This window comes from Camelina sativa, chromosome 1 (genome assembly GCF_000633955.1).
Source record: "Camelina sativa cultivar DH55 chromosome 1, Cs, whole genome shotgun sequence".
Lineage (NCBI taxonomy): Eukaryota > Viridiplantae > Streptophyta > Magnoliopsida > Brassicales > Brassicaceae > Camelina > Camelina sativa.
In genome coordinates this window covers 2,925,401-2,939,330 of record NC_025685.1, presented here as the reverse complement: position 1 = coordinate 2,939,330, position 13,930 = coordinate 2,925,401, and the positions used below count along the sequence as shown (strand labels likewise).

Genomic DNA, 13,930 nt, shown 5'->3' with positions numbered 1-13,930 from the left:
AAAGAAGTTATAATTTGTTTCAAGATTTATCCAACTAATGTATTTTGGCTATGAGAGTCATTTTTTATTTTGGTTATATCATATGTGACATTTTTACTAGTAAGCAAATTAATCTACATTAAACTTCAAATCAATCAATGATCCAGAAAATTTTACTAAACCCACTATATATCCATTTACATTGGGATACATACTCTACATTGTAATTTGTTTAACCAGAGCACACAATAAAAAAAACTTCAATGCTTTAAGTTTGCTTGGCAATGTAATGGGCTATAATAACGGCCCATCTAGATAAGAAAGGAAGGCCCATATGATTGATGAGGACTCTGAATGCGTCAGAGAGATTCGGAGACATTGCAGAAGAAATTGGAAGAGGAAGAAGAAGAAGAAGAAGAAGAAAAGATGTTGAGAACTCGACTTCTCTGGTTTACGCTTGGGTTTTCCGTCAGCGGAGGTTCAATTGCTCATCTCGTGTGGCGTGATCTCTATGCAGAACGTTTCGCTATTACTTCTGATGTAAAATATTTTCCCAATGTTTTCTAAAATCATTTTTCTTTGGGGAAGTTTTCATGCGAATGTCTTGGAAAAATCCTAAACAAAATTGGTTCGATTGATGCAGATGAAGGAGAAATTCAATGCTCTGGAAGGTAGGGTTTCAGGTTTGGAGTCGTCTGGTGGTTATGAGAATCCTACTCCAGCTCAGGTCAGCTCTCTCTCTCTACCTCTCTCTCCATCCGTAAAATGTGATTTGATTGTTAGTCTAAATAATCTCGTAACGCTTGTTGTTGATCAATCAAGCTGTTCATGTGATGTGAGTTTCTTAGAAAGCTCTTTGGTTTAGGTGAGCGAGTTACTTCTCATTGTTCATCAGATTACTCCAAATTTGTTTTTAATCAACTGAGAGAATTCAAGAATTTCGCAGAGGTTAACTAAGAGTTATATAGTTTGCTGTTACTGCTTCTGATGTAAGAAAGGATAGTTTCAGACTTTGAGAGTTCACCACTGCCTATATAAGCCACAACATGTTAGTTTTCTAGAGTTGGCTTGGACAATTGCATTAGAGTTTAGAGTCTCTCTAGTTTTGGTGAATTTCAATAACAAAAACAGTCTCACAGGATCTGGTTACATTAGTAATAGTAGTAGTAGTAGCCCTTAGTGTTGTAGACTTTGAAATGATTCATTTGCACTATGCTCGACTTCTTCCTCCAATCATGTATTAACTTCACTCTGTTGTAGACTTTGAGATGATTCATTTGCACTATGCTCGGCTTGTTCCTCCAATCATGTATCAACTTCACTCTGTTGTATGATGAAAGGTTTTCATAAGATAGTATATCACAATTGCCATACCCTCACATTATGTATATCCTATTTCTTACTCACCGTTGTGTATTCTTCTGGGGTTGTATGAAATGCATCACGGCTGTGCACTTTTAGGATATAGCCCTTCTAGTCTCAAACCTTTCAGCTTGAAACCAATTTTAATCGAACATTGTGTCTTCTTGTAGGCTGAGAGTTGAAGACTCTTGGAAGCTACCAAGCCCAAATTAACCAAAGACTTGTCTGATCTGTCAGAGAGTTGCGATCTTCACTTGGCACTTCTAAAGATGCTTTGAATAATCTTCTAAACAAAAGAAAAAAACTTTTTGTCTTTGTAAACGACTTACCTTATTCACTTGCTAATTGTGTGTTTCATTAGATTAGAAAATCTCAAAAAAAAAAAATAGTAGACTAATCCCGTGGAAGAAGAGATGTCAAGGGCGTTCTCGAATAGAAGCTAAAGATAACTCATCCATATTTTTATGGCCACCAAGTCAACAACCAAAGAATTGTTTGTTCAACATTCTGAACACAAAAAAATAGATCCAAAAGAAAAAAACATAGAACCAGTGGTCCACTACAAACAAATCTCCTTGTATATCACAATACCATCTGTCTTCATTCCCTCCTCTGTCTTTTGGAAGGTTTTAGTGGGAACAAACCCAATTCACGAGGAGGAGATGCAGATTGATCAGCAATAGGGTCCTGCGAAGACTTCAAAAGAACGACATTATTACACATAACAAGAATAAAGTAAAAACAAAGGGACCTAAGGATTATTAGACAGACTAACTCTCACCTGCTGTGGGTGGTCTCTAATCACACCAACCGAGGCAGATGGTATTGAGGAAGTTAAACTCTGCAACTGCCAACCTGAACCCTGCAAGCCAGTCTGCGAAGCTAGTTGGTATGAACTAGATACAGTCTGCAAAAAGAAACGTGACTTGAGAAACAAAGGGAACTTATGGATCATTCTGCCTAACAGTAAAGATCTTCCAAATCATGAGTAAGTCTTACTGGACGGAATCCCGAAGTGGAAGGAAAGCTTGGGCGGTTTTGACTCAAACCAAAACCCAAAGTAGACTGCAGAAACGAAAGGGAATCTAAGATGTGTTTATGGATCAGAGAAGAATCGGAACAATTAGAATTATTAGACAGATTAACTCTCACCTGCTGTGGGTGGTCTCTAATCACACCAACCGAGGTAGACGCCATTGAGGAAGTTGAACTCTGCAACTGCGAACCTGAAGCCTGCAAGCCAGTCTGCAAAAAGAAACGTGACTTGAGAAACAAAGGGAACTTATGGATCATTCTGCCTAACAGTAAAGATCTTCCAAATCATGAGTAAGTCTTACTGGACGGAATCCCGAAGTGGAAGGAAAGCTTAGGCGGTTTTGACTCAAACCAAAACCCAAAGTAGACTGCAGAAACGAAAGGGAATCTAAGATCTGTTTATGGATCAGAGAAGAATCGAAACAATTAGGATTATTAGACAGACTAACTCTCACCTGCTGTGTTTGGTCTTCAACCACACGAACTCCCGAGGTAGACGCCATTGAGGAAGTTGAACACTGCGAAAAGAGTCAAAATATTATTTTATATTTAGCTGTCAAAATATTATTTTATATTTAGCTACAGAAGATAACTTCACAAACTACACAATATTCATTTTACCAGCTGGTGACTAGTAGAGAAAGGTGGGACGTTATCAAGTATTTCAGATAAGGCTGACTGGGGTAGGTACTGTGATGTCTGCAAAACTGAACCAGATGCAGTCTGTGCAGTCTGCGAAAAGAATGAAAAGAATGAAAGCTACAGAAAGGGTGTGACATTTCTGAATCAGATTTTAAGAGATTGGTGAGAGGAATACTACCGCTAGGAGGGGGAGTTGCTGAGTCGGTGCAGCTACGGTGAGTTGCTGAGTCGGTGCAGCAGAACAATACTGTGTTTGTACAAAATTAGTGAGTTAAAAAGGTAAAACATGTAAAACGGGATTTCAGGTAAAACGGGATTTCAGAAAATACTTACAATGTGTCCTGAGAAGGGGACAACAGCCAGATGGTCTTTTCTGACAACACACTCCTGAGCCTGACCCACAAAACAGTTCTGACAAAAGTATAACCCACCACCATTAAAACAACGAACAAGGGCTGGCTTCACTGAACAGAGATCACACACAGGACTATGCATATGTGTCCTGATGTGATCTCCAAAGTGTTGGAATGTTGGAACACAGATTCTCGGTTGGCCACAGTCCCAACAATAAACCAAAGCTCTTGTGTTTCCACATGATTCACAGTTCATCGCCATATCTGAAAAACCAAGAAAAAATGGAAATACAAACCTATTAAAAGAGAGATGTGTTTTGTTTGGCTTTCACAAACTACCAAAGACTCTAGATTCCAAAAGAAACATCAACCAAAAAGGTTTAAATTCCAAAAGAAACTTCACTGTTCTTAAACTAAAGATTTAGAATGGACACAAAACGTAAAGAGAGGAGTGAGCGTATAAGAAAACAGACTACAATCCAAATTGAAGCAAAAGAACCTACCTTTGTAGCAAATCTACAGAGAAAGACGGTTAAAAACAGACTCAAAACTAAGAGAGATGTGTTTATTTGGCTTTCACAAACTACCAAAGCCTCTACATTCCAAAAGAAACATCAACCTTTAAGGATTTAGAATGGACACAAAACGTAAAGAGAGGAGTGAGCGTATAAGAAAACAGACTACAATCCAAATTGAAGCAAAAGCAAATCTACAGAGGAAAATGGTTACAATCCAAAGAAGACGAGCACGAACAAAAACATACTCACGAACAATTTGAACAAGCAAGAACGCAGAAAAAGAAGAAGAGACAGAGAAGTTTACAGAGAGTTTATGATAAACGATAAAAGAGTCAAGCATAAGAACGAGCAAGAAAGCTCGTGATTCAACCAGAACAGACTCACGACGAAGAGTAAAGAAAAAGACGCGAGGAAGAAGAAGTTACAAGAATTTACCGAAGGAGGTGATCACTATGGAGCGATTTTGGTTTGAGCTGAGCTGCCGAACTAACGATGCAAAAGGAGAACGAGTCAAGCATAAGAACGAGCAAGCATAAGAACGAGCAAGAAAGCTCGTGATTCAACCAGAACAGACTCACGACGAAGAGTAAAGAAGAAGACGCGAGGAAGAAGAAGAAGAAAAAGAAGAAGTTACAAGAATTACCGAAGGAGGTGATCACTATGGAGCGATTTTGGTTTGAGCTGAGCTGCCGAACTAACAATGCAAAAGGAGAGCGAAGTGAGGTCGTAGAGAAGATAAAAAAAAGGGGGAAAAAAAAAAGTAGTTACAGACTATATATATAAGTAGTACCTCATACGGGTCAAGAAGACCCATTTCAAAGACCCGTGCCCGATGACCCGTTTCGTCGTTAACCCGTTTTTAGACCGTGACCGTGCCCAATGACCCGTTTCGTATGCTCGCCTCTTCAAAATTGAGGCCGCAAGCTCAATTTAGTAAATAAAACAGACACAATAGTCAAATTAACGCCATTTGAGATATGTTTACCTGCTGATTCCTGATCCGGCATGATTTTTTATTGTAATCCATCATCAAATCGATGAGAGGTGACCTTCGGAGAAGCAGAGGCTTTGAGAGGCGGCGCCGGATGGAGAAAAACCAACCAGGGCAGGGTTTTAGAAATAGATATGGCTGCGAAATGAATACGAGGCGTAGGCACTAGGCAGTGAAGATTCTCGATGGTGAGCTTGAGGCTGGACCGACGCTGCGGTCTGAGACGAACCCTAAATCGCCAAAACAATGACGAAACAATTGTCTAAATTCTAACATTTATAAAAACAAACTAAATGTTTTCGATGGTATTTGAGCCTAAGGCCACGAAGCCCATATTGAAGGCATAATTCGGCCTCGTTCATTATTTACTTTTTACCTTTCTTCCATATCCTCTTAGATTATTTTCATACATATTAATAAATTGACCATGTGAAATTGACAATCATAACAAATTATTAACTTGTTCAATTTTTTTTTTTCATCAAAACATTTTAATTGTAATTTAAAACAAGATTTTATTATTAACTCTAATACTAAATATGTATAATATACAAATTGTGGAAATAATCATTTTGAATTACTAATACTATAATGTGTCGTATCTTATTATATAAAGTTCGACGTCAAAATTACTAATTAATAAAATTATTACTAAAATATTTACTTTCTATTCTTTTAAATTTAATTTTATTTTTAAAAATCTAAACCCGCACATCGGGCGGATCCTAATCTGGTCTTTTATAAATTAAAAGATACGACAAGTAATAAACGAAATCTTCATCTTATTAAAGGGGAGAAAAATAAAAGTTCTGATGAAAAAAGGCTCAAAACTAACATAGACCAATCGTTTGTGTCAATGTTTCATATATCAAAATATCAAATACTAATTTATAGTTTGTTTGACAATTTTCTCTTTGTTCAAAAAAAATATATATAGTTTTGACAACTTTCTCATAAATAAATGTGATTTTGAACTTTTAAAAATAATGTATTTTCAAACAATAAGAATCTGAACTTTGTAAAATAACGTATTGTTTAATATAAATATGTAACTTAATAAAAGATAACATAACCTATTCTTTTATAGATGTCTTCAATCAGTTGGTAAAACATATCTACAAAATACAAATATATATTGACGACAAAAAAAAAAAAGGAAAAGTCCAAATAATATAAATATATCCATATCAAAACAGAAGTAAATATACTCCACACAAAGAAAAAAAAAAAAAAACGTTGGCTGGCTTCCTTCTCTCCTTCTGCTGAAGGTTCTTCTCCTATGCTTTATTTATGTTATTAGTATTTGTTGAATAATCTTCTTTTTTTGTTGTTGGTAAAGGGTTATAATTGTTGTGATAATATTAAAACAATCTTATAAGGGTTATAAGATTCTTCCTTCTCTCCTTTTTTTGATTGTCTCTTAATTAGTAGCTATCTAGAATTAGTATTAAAACACTTTCAATTAATAGAATACCGAAACAATCGGGCCGGTAATTCATGGTTTCGTTTAGGAATATAATTATTTATTTATTTTTGTTGAAAAGTAATTGCTTATTTGGTTGTATAGAAACGTTGACGAAGTTAATAAAAAAAATCCATTATTTCCGGCGATGGAATACTACAAACTTTAAAAAATATATATATATATATATATATATATCATCGTCTATGATATGAACTCACTATAAAACTATCTAGAAAGAATATTAACAATAATACCAAAATTTCCGGTTCACATTTTTTTAATAATTAAAAAGTATATATCTATCTCTATTATGTATATTAGTAGATCCTCATTTAATTATTCTTGCTGATTCAAAACTATCTAGAAAACATTTATTGGAATACCACTAGTAAATTACATGCGCAAGGCAAATATTATTTCTACATTAAAAAAACTTTTTTTCTTTGTTTTTTACCAAAAGTCTTGTTAATATATAACATATACAAATTTTTCTTTTATATTCAGATGAATATATTTGTAGGATATTCAAAAAAAACCTTAATAAAATACATATATATATATATATATATGTGTGTGTGCTGAACTGTTTTCTTACGAAACTGAGGAACACATTTTACTTATATGGTCTATTTCAAAATCACTTGCTAATTGTGTGTTTCATTAGATTAGAAAATCTCAAAAAAAAAAAAATAGTAGACTAATCCCGTGGAATAAGAGATGTCAAAAGCGTAGACCAAATGTCACATTGGATATTTCGGTGTATCTATTTACAACAAAAAGGATGAGATTAGAGATGCAACTAACAATTTACTCCTACTCTTCTCCGTTTGTAATCAGCCAATGTCTACGTGTTTCTCCATTTCCCAGATCGCCAAAACAATGACGAAACAATTGTCTAAATTCTAACATTTATAAAAACAAACTAAATGTTTTGATGGTATTTGAGCCTAAGGCCACGAAGCCCATATTGAAGGCATAATTCGGCCTCGTACATTATTTTCTTTTTACCTTTCTTCCCATATCCTCTTAGATTATTTTCATACATATTAATAAATTGACCATGTGATAATGACAATCATAACAAATTATTAACTTCGTTGACCTTCACCGGAAGAGGTGGCATCTGCTTCATAACCTCATAAATAAATGTGATTTTGAACTTTTAAAAATAATGTATTTTCAAATAATAAAAATCTGAACTTTGTAAAATAACGTATTGTTTAATATAAATATGTAACTTAATAAAAGATAACAGAACCTATTCTTTTATAGATGTCTTCAATCAGTTGGTAAAACATATCTACAAAATACAAATATATATTGACGACAAAAAAAAAAGGAAAAATCCAAATAATATAAATATATCCATATCAAAACAGAAGCAAATATACTCCACACAAGGAAAAGAAAAAAAAAACGTTGGCTGGCTTCCTTCTCTCTTTCTGCTGAAGGTTCTTCTCCTATGCTTTATTTATGTTATTAGTATTTGTTGAATAATCTTCTTTTTTTGTTGTTGGTAAAGGGTTATAATTGTTGTGATAATATTATTCTTTTGAGTTATCTTTCAGGAAATATGGCACAAATGTGTCACACATGTAGACGTAGACCAGCCGAGATCCACTGTTTTACGGAGGCGACTAACTTGTGCATTGCTTGTGACTGCATGCGACATCGTGGACCTGATGCAGGACACATACGTTACCAACTATGCGAAAAATGCTGGGTTAATCCAGGTTTACTCATCTGCTTTGACCACAAAATCGTTCTTTGCCAATCATGTTATTCACTCCGTTACAACTGCGTTCCCGATGGCCATCGCTATGAAATCGTCAATCTTGTTCCTCTACATCTTAATAACCCCTATCATGAGCATCAGCATCAGCATCAGCATCATGAGCGTGAGCATATGCTACCTCATGTGGTTCACCTCCAGAGAAGAGAAGGGATGTTTGAGATGAGCTGCAACGGGCATAACAATTGCGAGAGATGGATGTTTGCAATGAAATGTGAATCATGCGTAGCTTCAAACGCTGTCGTTTACTGTCCTCAGCACGATCACCTTTTATGCGATAATTGTGACCGAGTAATTCACTTTACCAATCACCAGGGCAGGGCAGTGACGCCGCATATGAGGTTTGTGCTTTGCGTGAGCTGCAAGAGACTCTCTCGCAATTTTCTCATCGAAGACTCTTGTTTCAGCTTATCACCGACTCATCCTCCGGCGTTGTCTTCCACAGGGCCCGGTCAATAGAAATGTTTCTTAAGCTTTAATTTTGTTTATGTCCTTTTTGTTTTAAAGATTTTCATTGGATTCTAGTTCTACGTGAGTTATTGCTTTCGGTTTCGTAACATAATTCCCTAATTCTTTAAAAATAAAAAAAAAAAATTAAAAGGCAATCTTTTGGATGGAAGTTATGATCTTCTAGATTTTTTTTCATTTTTTTTTCTTTTCTTAATGTATAGTACTTATTGATCGTTTGATTGTCTCTTAATTAGTAGCTATCTAGAATTAGTATTAAAACACTTTCAATTAATAGAATACCGAAACAATCGGGCCGATAATTCATGGTTTCGTTTAGGAATATAATTATTTATTTCTTTTTGTTGAAAAGTAATTGCTTATTTGGTTGTATAGAAACGTTGACGAAGTTAATAACAAAATCCATTATTTCCGGCGATGGAATACTACAAACTTTTTTAAAAAAAAGAAATATATCATCGTCTATGATATGAACTCACTATAAAACTATCTAGAAAGAATATTAACAATAATACAAAAAATTCCAGTTCACATTTTTTTAATAATTAAAAAGTATATATCTATCTCTATTATGTATATTAGTAGATCCTCATTTAATTATTCTTACTGATTCAAAACTATCTAGAAAACATTTACTGGAATACCACTAGTAAAGTACCTGCGCAAGGCAAATATTATTTCTACATTAAAAAAAAAAATTTCTTTGTTTTTTACCAAAAGTCTTGTTAATATATAACATATACAAATTTTTCTTTTATATTCAGATGGATATATTTGTAGGATATTCAAAAAAACCTTAATAAAATACACATATATATATATATATATATATGTGTGCTGAACTGTTTTCTTACGAAACTGAGGAACACATTTTACTTATATGGTCTATTTCAAAATCACTTGCTAATTGTGTGTTTCATTAGATTAGAAAATCTCAAAAAAAAAAAAATAGTAGACTAATCCCGTGGAAGAAAAGATGTCAAGGGCGTTCTCGAACAGAAGCTAAAGATAACTCATCCATATTTTTATGGCCACCAAGTCAACAACCAAAGAATTGTTTGTTCAACATTCTGAACACAAAAAAATAGATCCAAAAGAAAAAAACATAGAACCAGTGGTCCACTACAAACAAATCTCCTTGTATATCACAATACCATCTGTCTTCATTCCCTCCTCTGTCTTTTGGAAGGTTTTAGTGGGAACAAACCCAATTCACGAGGAGGAGATGCAGATTGATCAGCAATAGGGTCCTGCGAAGACTTCAAAAGAACGACATTATTACACATAACAAGAATAAAGTAAAAACAAAGGGACCTAAGGATTATTAGACAGACTAACTCTCACCTGCTGTGGGTGGTCTCTAATCACACCAACCGAGGCAGATGGTATTGAGGAAGTTAAACTCTGCAACTGCCAACCTGAACCCTGCAAGCCAGTCTGCGAAGCTAGTTGGTATGAACTAGATACAGTCTGCAAAAAGAAACGTGACTTGAGAAACAAAGGGAACTTATGGATCATTCTGCCTAACAGTAAAGATCTTCCAAATCATGAGTAAGTCTTACTGGACGGAATCCCGAAGTGGAAGGAAAGCTTGGGCGGTTTTGACTCAAACCAAAACCCAAAGTAGACTGCAGAAACGAAAGGGAATCTAAGATGTGTTTATGGATCAGAGAAGAATCGAAACAATTAGAATTATTAGACAGACTAACTCTCACCTGCTGTGGGTGGTCTCTAATCACACCAACCGAGGTAGACGCCATTGAGGAAGTTGAACTCTGCAACTGCGAACCTGAAGCCTGCAAGCCAGTCTGCAAAAAGAAACGTGACTTGAGAAACAAAGGGAACTTATGGATCATTCTGCCTAACAGTAAAGATCTTCCAAATCATGAGTAAGTCTTACTGGACGGAATCCCGAAGTGGAAGGAAAGCTTAGGCGGTTTTGACTCAAACCAAAACCCAAAGTAGACTGCAGAAACGAAAGGGAATCTAAGATCTGTTTATGGATCAGAGAAGAATCGAAACAATTAGGATTATTAGACAGACTAACTCTCACCTGCTGTGTTTGGTCTTCAACCACACGAACTCCCGAGGTAGACGCCATTGAGGAAGTTGAACACTGCGAAAAGAGTCAAAATATTATTTTATATTTAGCTGTCAAAATATTATTTTATATTTAGCTACAGAAGATAACTTCACAAACTACACAATATTCATTTTACCAGCTGGTGACTAGTAGAGAAAGGTGGGACGTTATCAAGTATTTCAGATAAGGCTGACTGGGGTAGGTACTGTGATGTCTGCAAAACTGAACCAGATGCAGTCTGTGCAGTCTGCGAAAAGAATGAAAAGAATGAAAGCTACAGAAAGGGTGTGACATTTCTGAATCAGATTTTAAGAGATTGGTGAGAGGAATACTACCGCTAGGAGGGGGAGTTGCTGAGTCGGTGCAGCTACGGTGAGTTGCTGAGTCGGTGCAGCAGAACAATACTGTGTTTGTACAAAATTAGTGAGTTAAAAAGGTAAAACATGTAAAACGGGATTTCAGGTAAAACGGGATTTCAGAAAATACTTACAATGTGTCCTGAGAAGGGGACAACAGCCAGATGGTCTTTTCTGACAACACACTCCTGAGCCTGACCCACAAAACAGTTCTGACAAAAGTATAACCCACCACCATTAAAACAACGAACAAGGGCTGGCTTCACTGAACAGAGATCACACACAGGACTATGCATATGTGTCCTGATGTGATCTCCAAAGTGTTGGAATGTTGGAACACAGATTCTCGGTTGGCCACAGTCCCAACAATAAACCAAAGCTCTTGTGTTTCCACATGATTCACAGTTCATCGCCATATCTGAAAAACCAAGAAAAAATGGAAATACAAACCTATTAAAAGAGAGATGTGTTTTGTTTGGCTTTCACAAACTACCAAAGACTCTAGATTCCAAAAGAAACATCAACCAAAAAGGTTTAAATTCCAAAAGAAACTTCACTGTTCTTAAACTAAAGATTTAGAATGGACACAAAACGTAAAGAGAGGAGTGAGCGTATAAGAAAACAGACTACAATCCAAATTGAAGCAAAAGAACCTACCTTTGTAGCAAATCTACAGAGAAAGACGGTTAAAAACAGACTCAAAACTAAGAGAGATGTGTTTATTTGGCTTTCACAAACTACCAAAGCCTCTACATTCCAAAAGAAACATCAACCTTTAAGGATTTAGAATGGACACAAAACGTAAAGAGAGGAGTGAGCGTATAAGAAAACAGACTACAATCCAAATTGAAGCAAAAGCAAATCTACAGAGGAAAATGGTTACAATCCAAAGAAGACGAGCACGAACAAAAACATACTCACGAACAATTTGAACAAGCAAGAACGCAGAAAAAGAAGAAGAGACAGAGAAGTTTACAGAGAGTTTATGATAAACGATAAAAGAGTCAAGCATAAGAACGAGCAAGAAAGCTCGTGATTCAACCAGAACAGACTCACGACGAAGAGTAAAGAAAAAGACGCGAGGAAGAAGAAGTTACAAGAATTTACCGAAGGAGGTGATCACTATGGAGCGATTTTGGTTTGAGCTGAGCTGCCGAACTAACGATGCAAAAGGAGAACGAGTCAAGCATAAGAACGAGCAAGCATAAGAACGAGCAAGAAAGCTCGTGATTCAACCAGAACAGACTCACGACGAAGAGTAAAGAAGAAGACGCGAGGAAGAAGAAGAAGAAAAAGAAGAAGTTACAAGAATTACCGAAGGAGGTGATCACTATGGAGCGATTTTGGTTTGAGCTGAGCTGCCGAACTAACAATGCAAAAGGAGAGCGAAGTGAGGTCGTAGAGAAGATAAAAAAAAGGGGGAAAAAAAAAAGTAGTTACAGACTATATATATAAGTAGTACCTCATACGGGTCAAGAAGACCCATTTCAAAGACCCGTGCCCGATGACCCGTTTCGTCGTTAACCCGTTTTTAGACCGTGACCGTGCCCAATGACCCGTTTCGTATGCTCGCCTCTTCAAAATTGAGGCCGCAAGCTCAATTTAGTAAATAAAACAGACACAATAGTCAAATTAACGCCATTTGAGATATGTTTACCTGCTGATTCCTGATCCGGCATGATTTTTTATTGTAATCCATCATCAAATCGATGAGAGGTGACCTTCGGAGAAGCAGAGGCTTTGAGAGGCGGCGCCGGATGGAGAAAAACCAACCAGGGCAGGGTTTTAGAAATAGATATGGCTGCGAAATGAATACGAGGCGTAGGCACTAGGCAGTGAAGATTCTCGATGGTGAGCTTGAGGCTGGACCGACGCTGCGGTCTGAGACGAACCCTAAATCGCCAAAACAATGACGAAACAATTGTCTAAATTCTAACATTTATAAAAACAAACTAAATGTTTTCGATGGTATTTGAGCCTAAGGCCACGAAGCCCATATTGAAGGCATAATTCGGCCTCGTTCATTATTTACTTTTTACCTTTCTTCCATATCCTCTTAGATTATTTTCATACATATTAATAAATTGACCATGTGAAATTGACAATCATAACAAATTATTAACTTGTTCAATTTTTTTTTTTCATCAAAACATTTTAATTGTAATTTAAAACAAGATTTTATTATTAACTCTAATACTAAATATGTATAATATACAAATTGTGGAAATAATCATTTTGAATTACTAATACTATAATGTGTCGTATCTTATTATATAAAGTTCGACGTCAAAATTACTAATTAATAAAATTATTACTAAAATATTTACTTTCTATTCTTTTAAATTTAATTTTATTTTTAAAAATCTAAACCCGCACATCGGGCGGATCCTAATCTGGTCTTTTATAAATTAAAAGATACGACAAGTAATAAACGAAATCTTCATCTTATTAAAGGGGAGAAAAATAAAAGTTCTGATGAAAAAAGGCTCAAAACTAACATAGACCAATCGTTTGTGTCAATGTTTCATATATCAAAATATCAAATACTAATTTATAGTTTGTTTGACAATTTTCTCTTTGTTCAAAAAAAATATATATAGTTTTGACAACTTTCTCATAAATAAATGTGATTTTGAACTTTTAAAAATAATGTATTTTCAAACAATAAGAATCTGAACTTTGTAAAATAACGTATTGTTTAATATAAATATGTAACTTAATAAAAGATAACATAACCTATTCTTTTATAGATGTCTTCAATCAGTTGGTAAAACATATCTACAAAATACAAATATATATTGACGACAAAAAAAAAAAAGGAAAAGTCCAAATAATATAAATATATCCATATCAAAACAGAAGTAAATATACTCCACACAAAGAAAA

General features: G+C 35.2%; 4 protein-coding genes across 17 annotated transcripts in view; 2 read left to right on the top strand and 2 right to left on the bottom strand.

The window, feature by feature from the left end:
- LOC104736922 lies at positions 343-1,703 on the top strand. The gene is made up of 3 exons (XM_019244985.1): positions 343-519; positions 623-706; positions 1,512-1,703. The coding sequence occupies exons 1-3, from the start codon at positions 406-408 to the stop codon at positions 1,521-1,523; spliced, it is 210 nt and encodes a 69-aa protein (XP_019100530.1). The 5' UTR covers positions 343-405; the 3' UTR covers positions 1,524-1,703.
- Positions 1,782-13,930, bottom strand: part of LOC104736152 (nuclear pore complex protein Nup98-Nup96-like) — a 19,588-nt gene continuing 7,439 nt past the window's right edge. For 4 of the 14 annotated variants that reach the window (XM_010456682.2, XM_010456326.2, XM_010456120.2 and 1 more), the window contains 9 exons: positions 10,506-10,571; positions 10,321-10,413; positions 10,168-10,233; positions 9,950-10,075; positions 2,679-2,744; positions 2,494-2,586; positions 2,341-2,406; positions 2,123-2,248; positions 1,782-2,037 (listed from right to left, as the gene is read on the bottom strand). In XM_010456682.2, the coding sequence (XP_010454984.1) occupies positions 1,942-2,037; positions 2,123-2,248; positions 2,341-2,406; positions 2,494-2,586; positions 2,679-2,744; positions 9,950-10,075; positions 10,168-10,233; positions 10,321-10,413; positions 10,506-10,571 (798 nt within the window). In that variant the 3' untranslated portion in view covers positions 1,782-1,941. Of the gene's footprint in view, positions 2,038-2,122; positions 2,249-2,340; positions 2,427-2,493; positions 2,587-2,678; positions 2,745-9,949; positions 10,076-10,167; positions 10,234-10,320; positions 10,414-10,505; positions 10,572-13,930 lie in introns of those variants that run through there. The other 10 variants (XR_759657.2, XM_010456474.2, XM_010456403.2 and 7 more) reach the window with 10 other exon arrangements.
- Positions 7,406-13,930, bottom strand: part of LOC104735904 — an 18,170-nt gene continuing 11,645 nt past the window's right edge. The window contains exon 8 of the mRNA XM_019244978.1: positions 7,406-7,480. Within this exon, the coding sequence (XP_019100523.1) occupies positions 7,421-7,480 (60 nt within the window). The 3' untranslated portion in view covers positions 7,406-7,420. The remainder of the gene's footprint in view (positions 7,481-13,930) is intronic.
- LOC104736055 lies at positions 7,499-8,774 on the top strand. The gene is made up of 2 exons (XM_010456012.2): positions 7,499-7,796; positions 7,914-8,774. The coding sequence occupies exon 2, from the start codon at positions 7,919-7,921 to the stop codon at positions 8,594-8,596; it is 678 nt and encodes a 225-aa protein (XP_010454314.1). The 5' UTR covers positions 7,499-7,796; positions 7,914-7,918; the 3' UTR covers positions 8,597-8,774.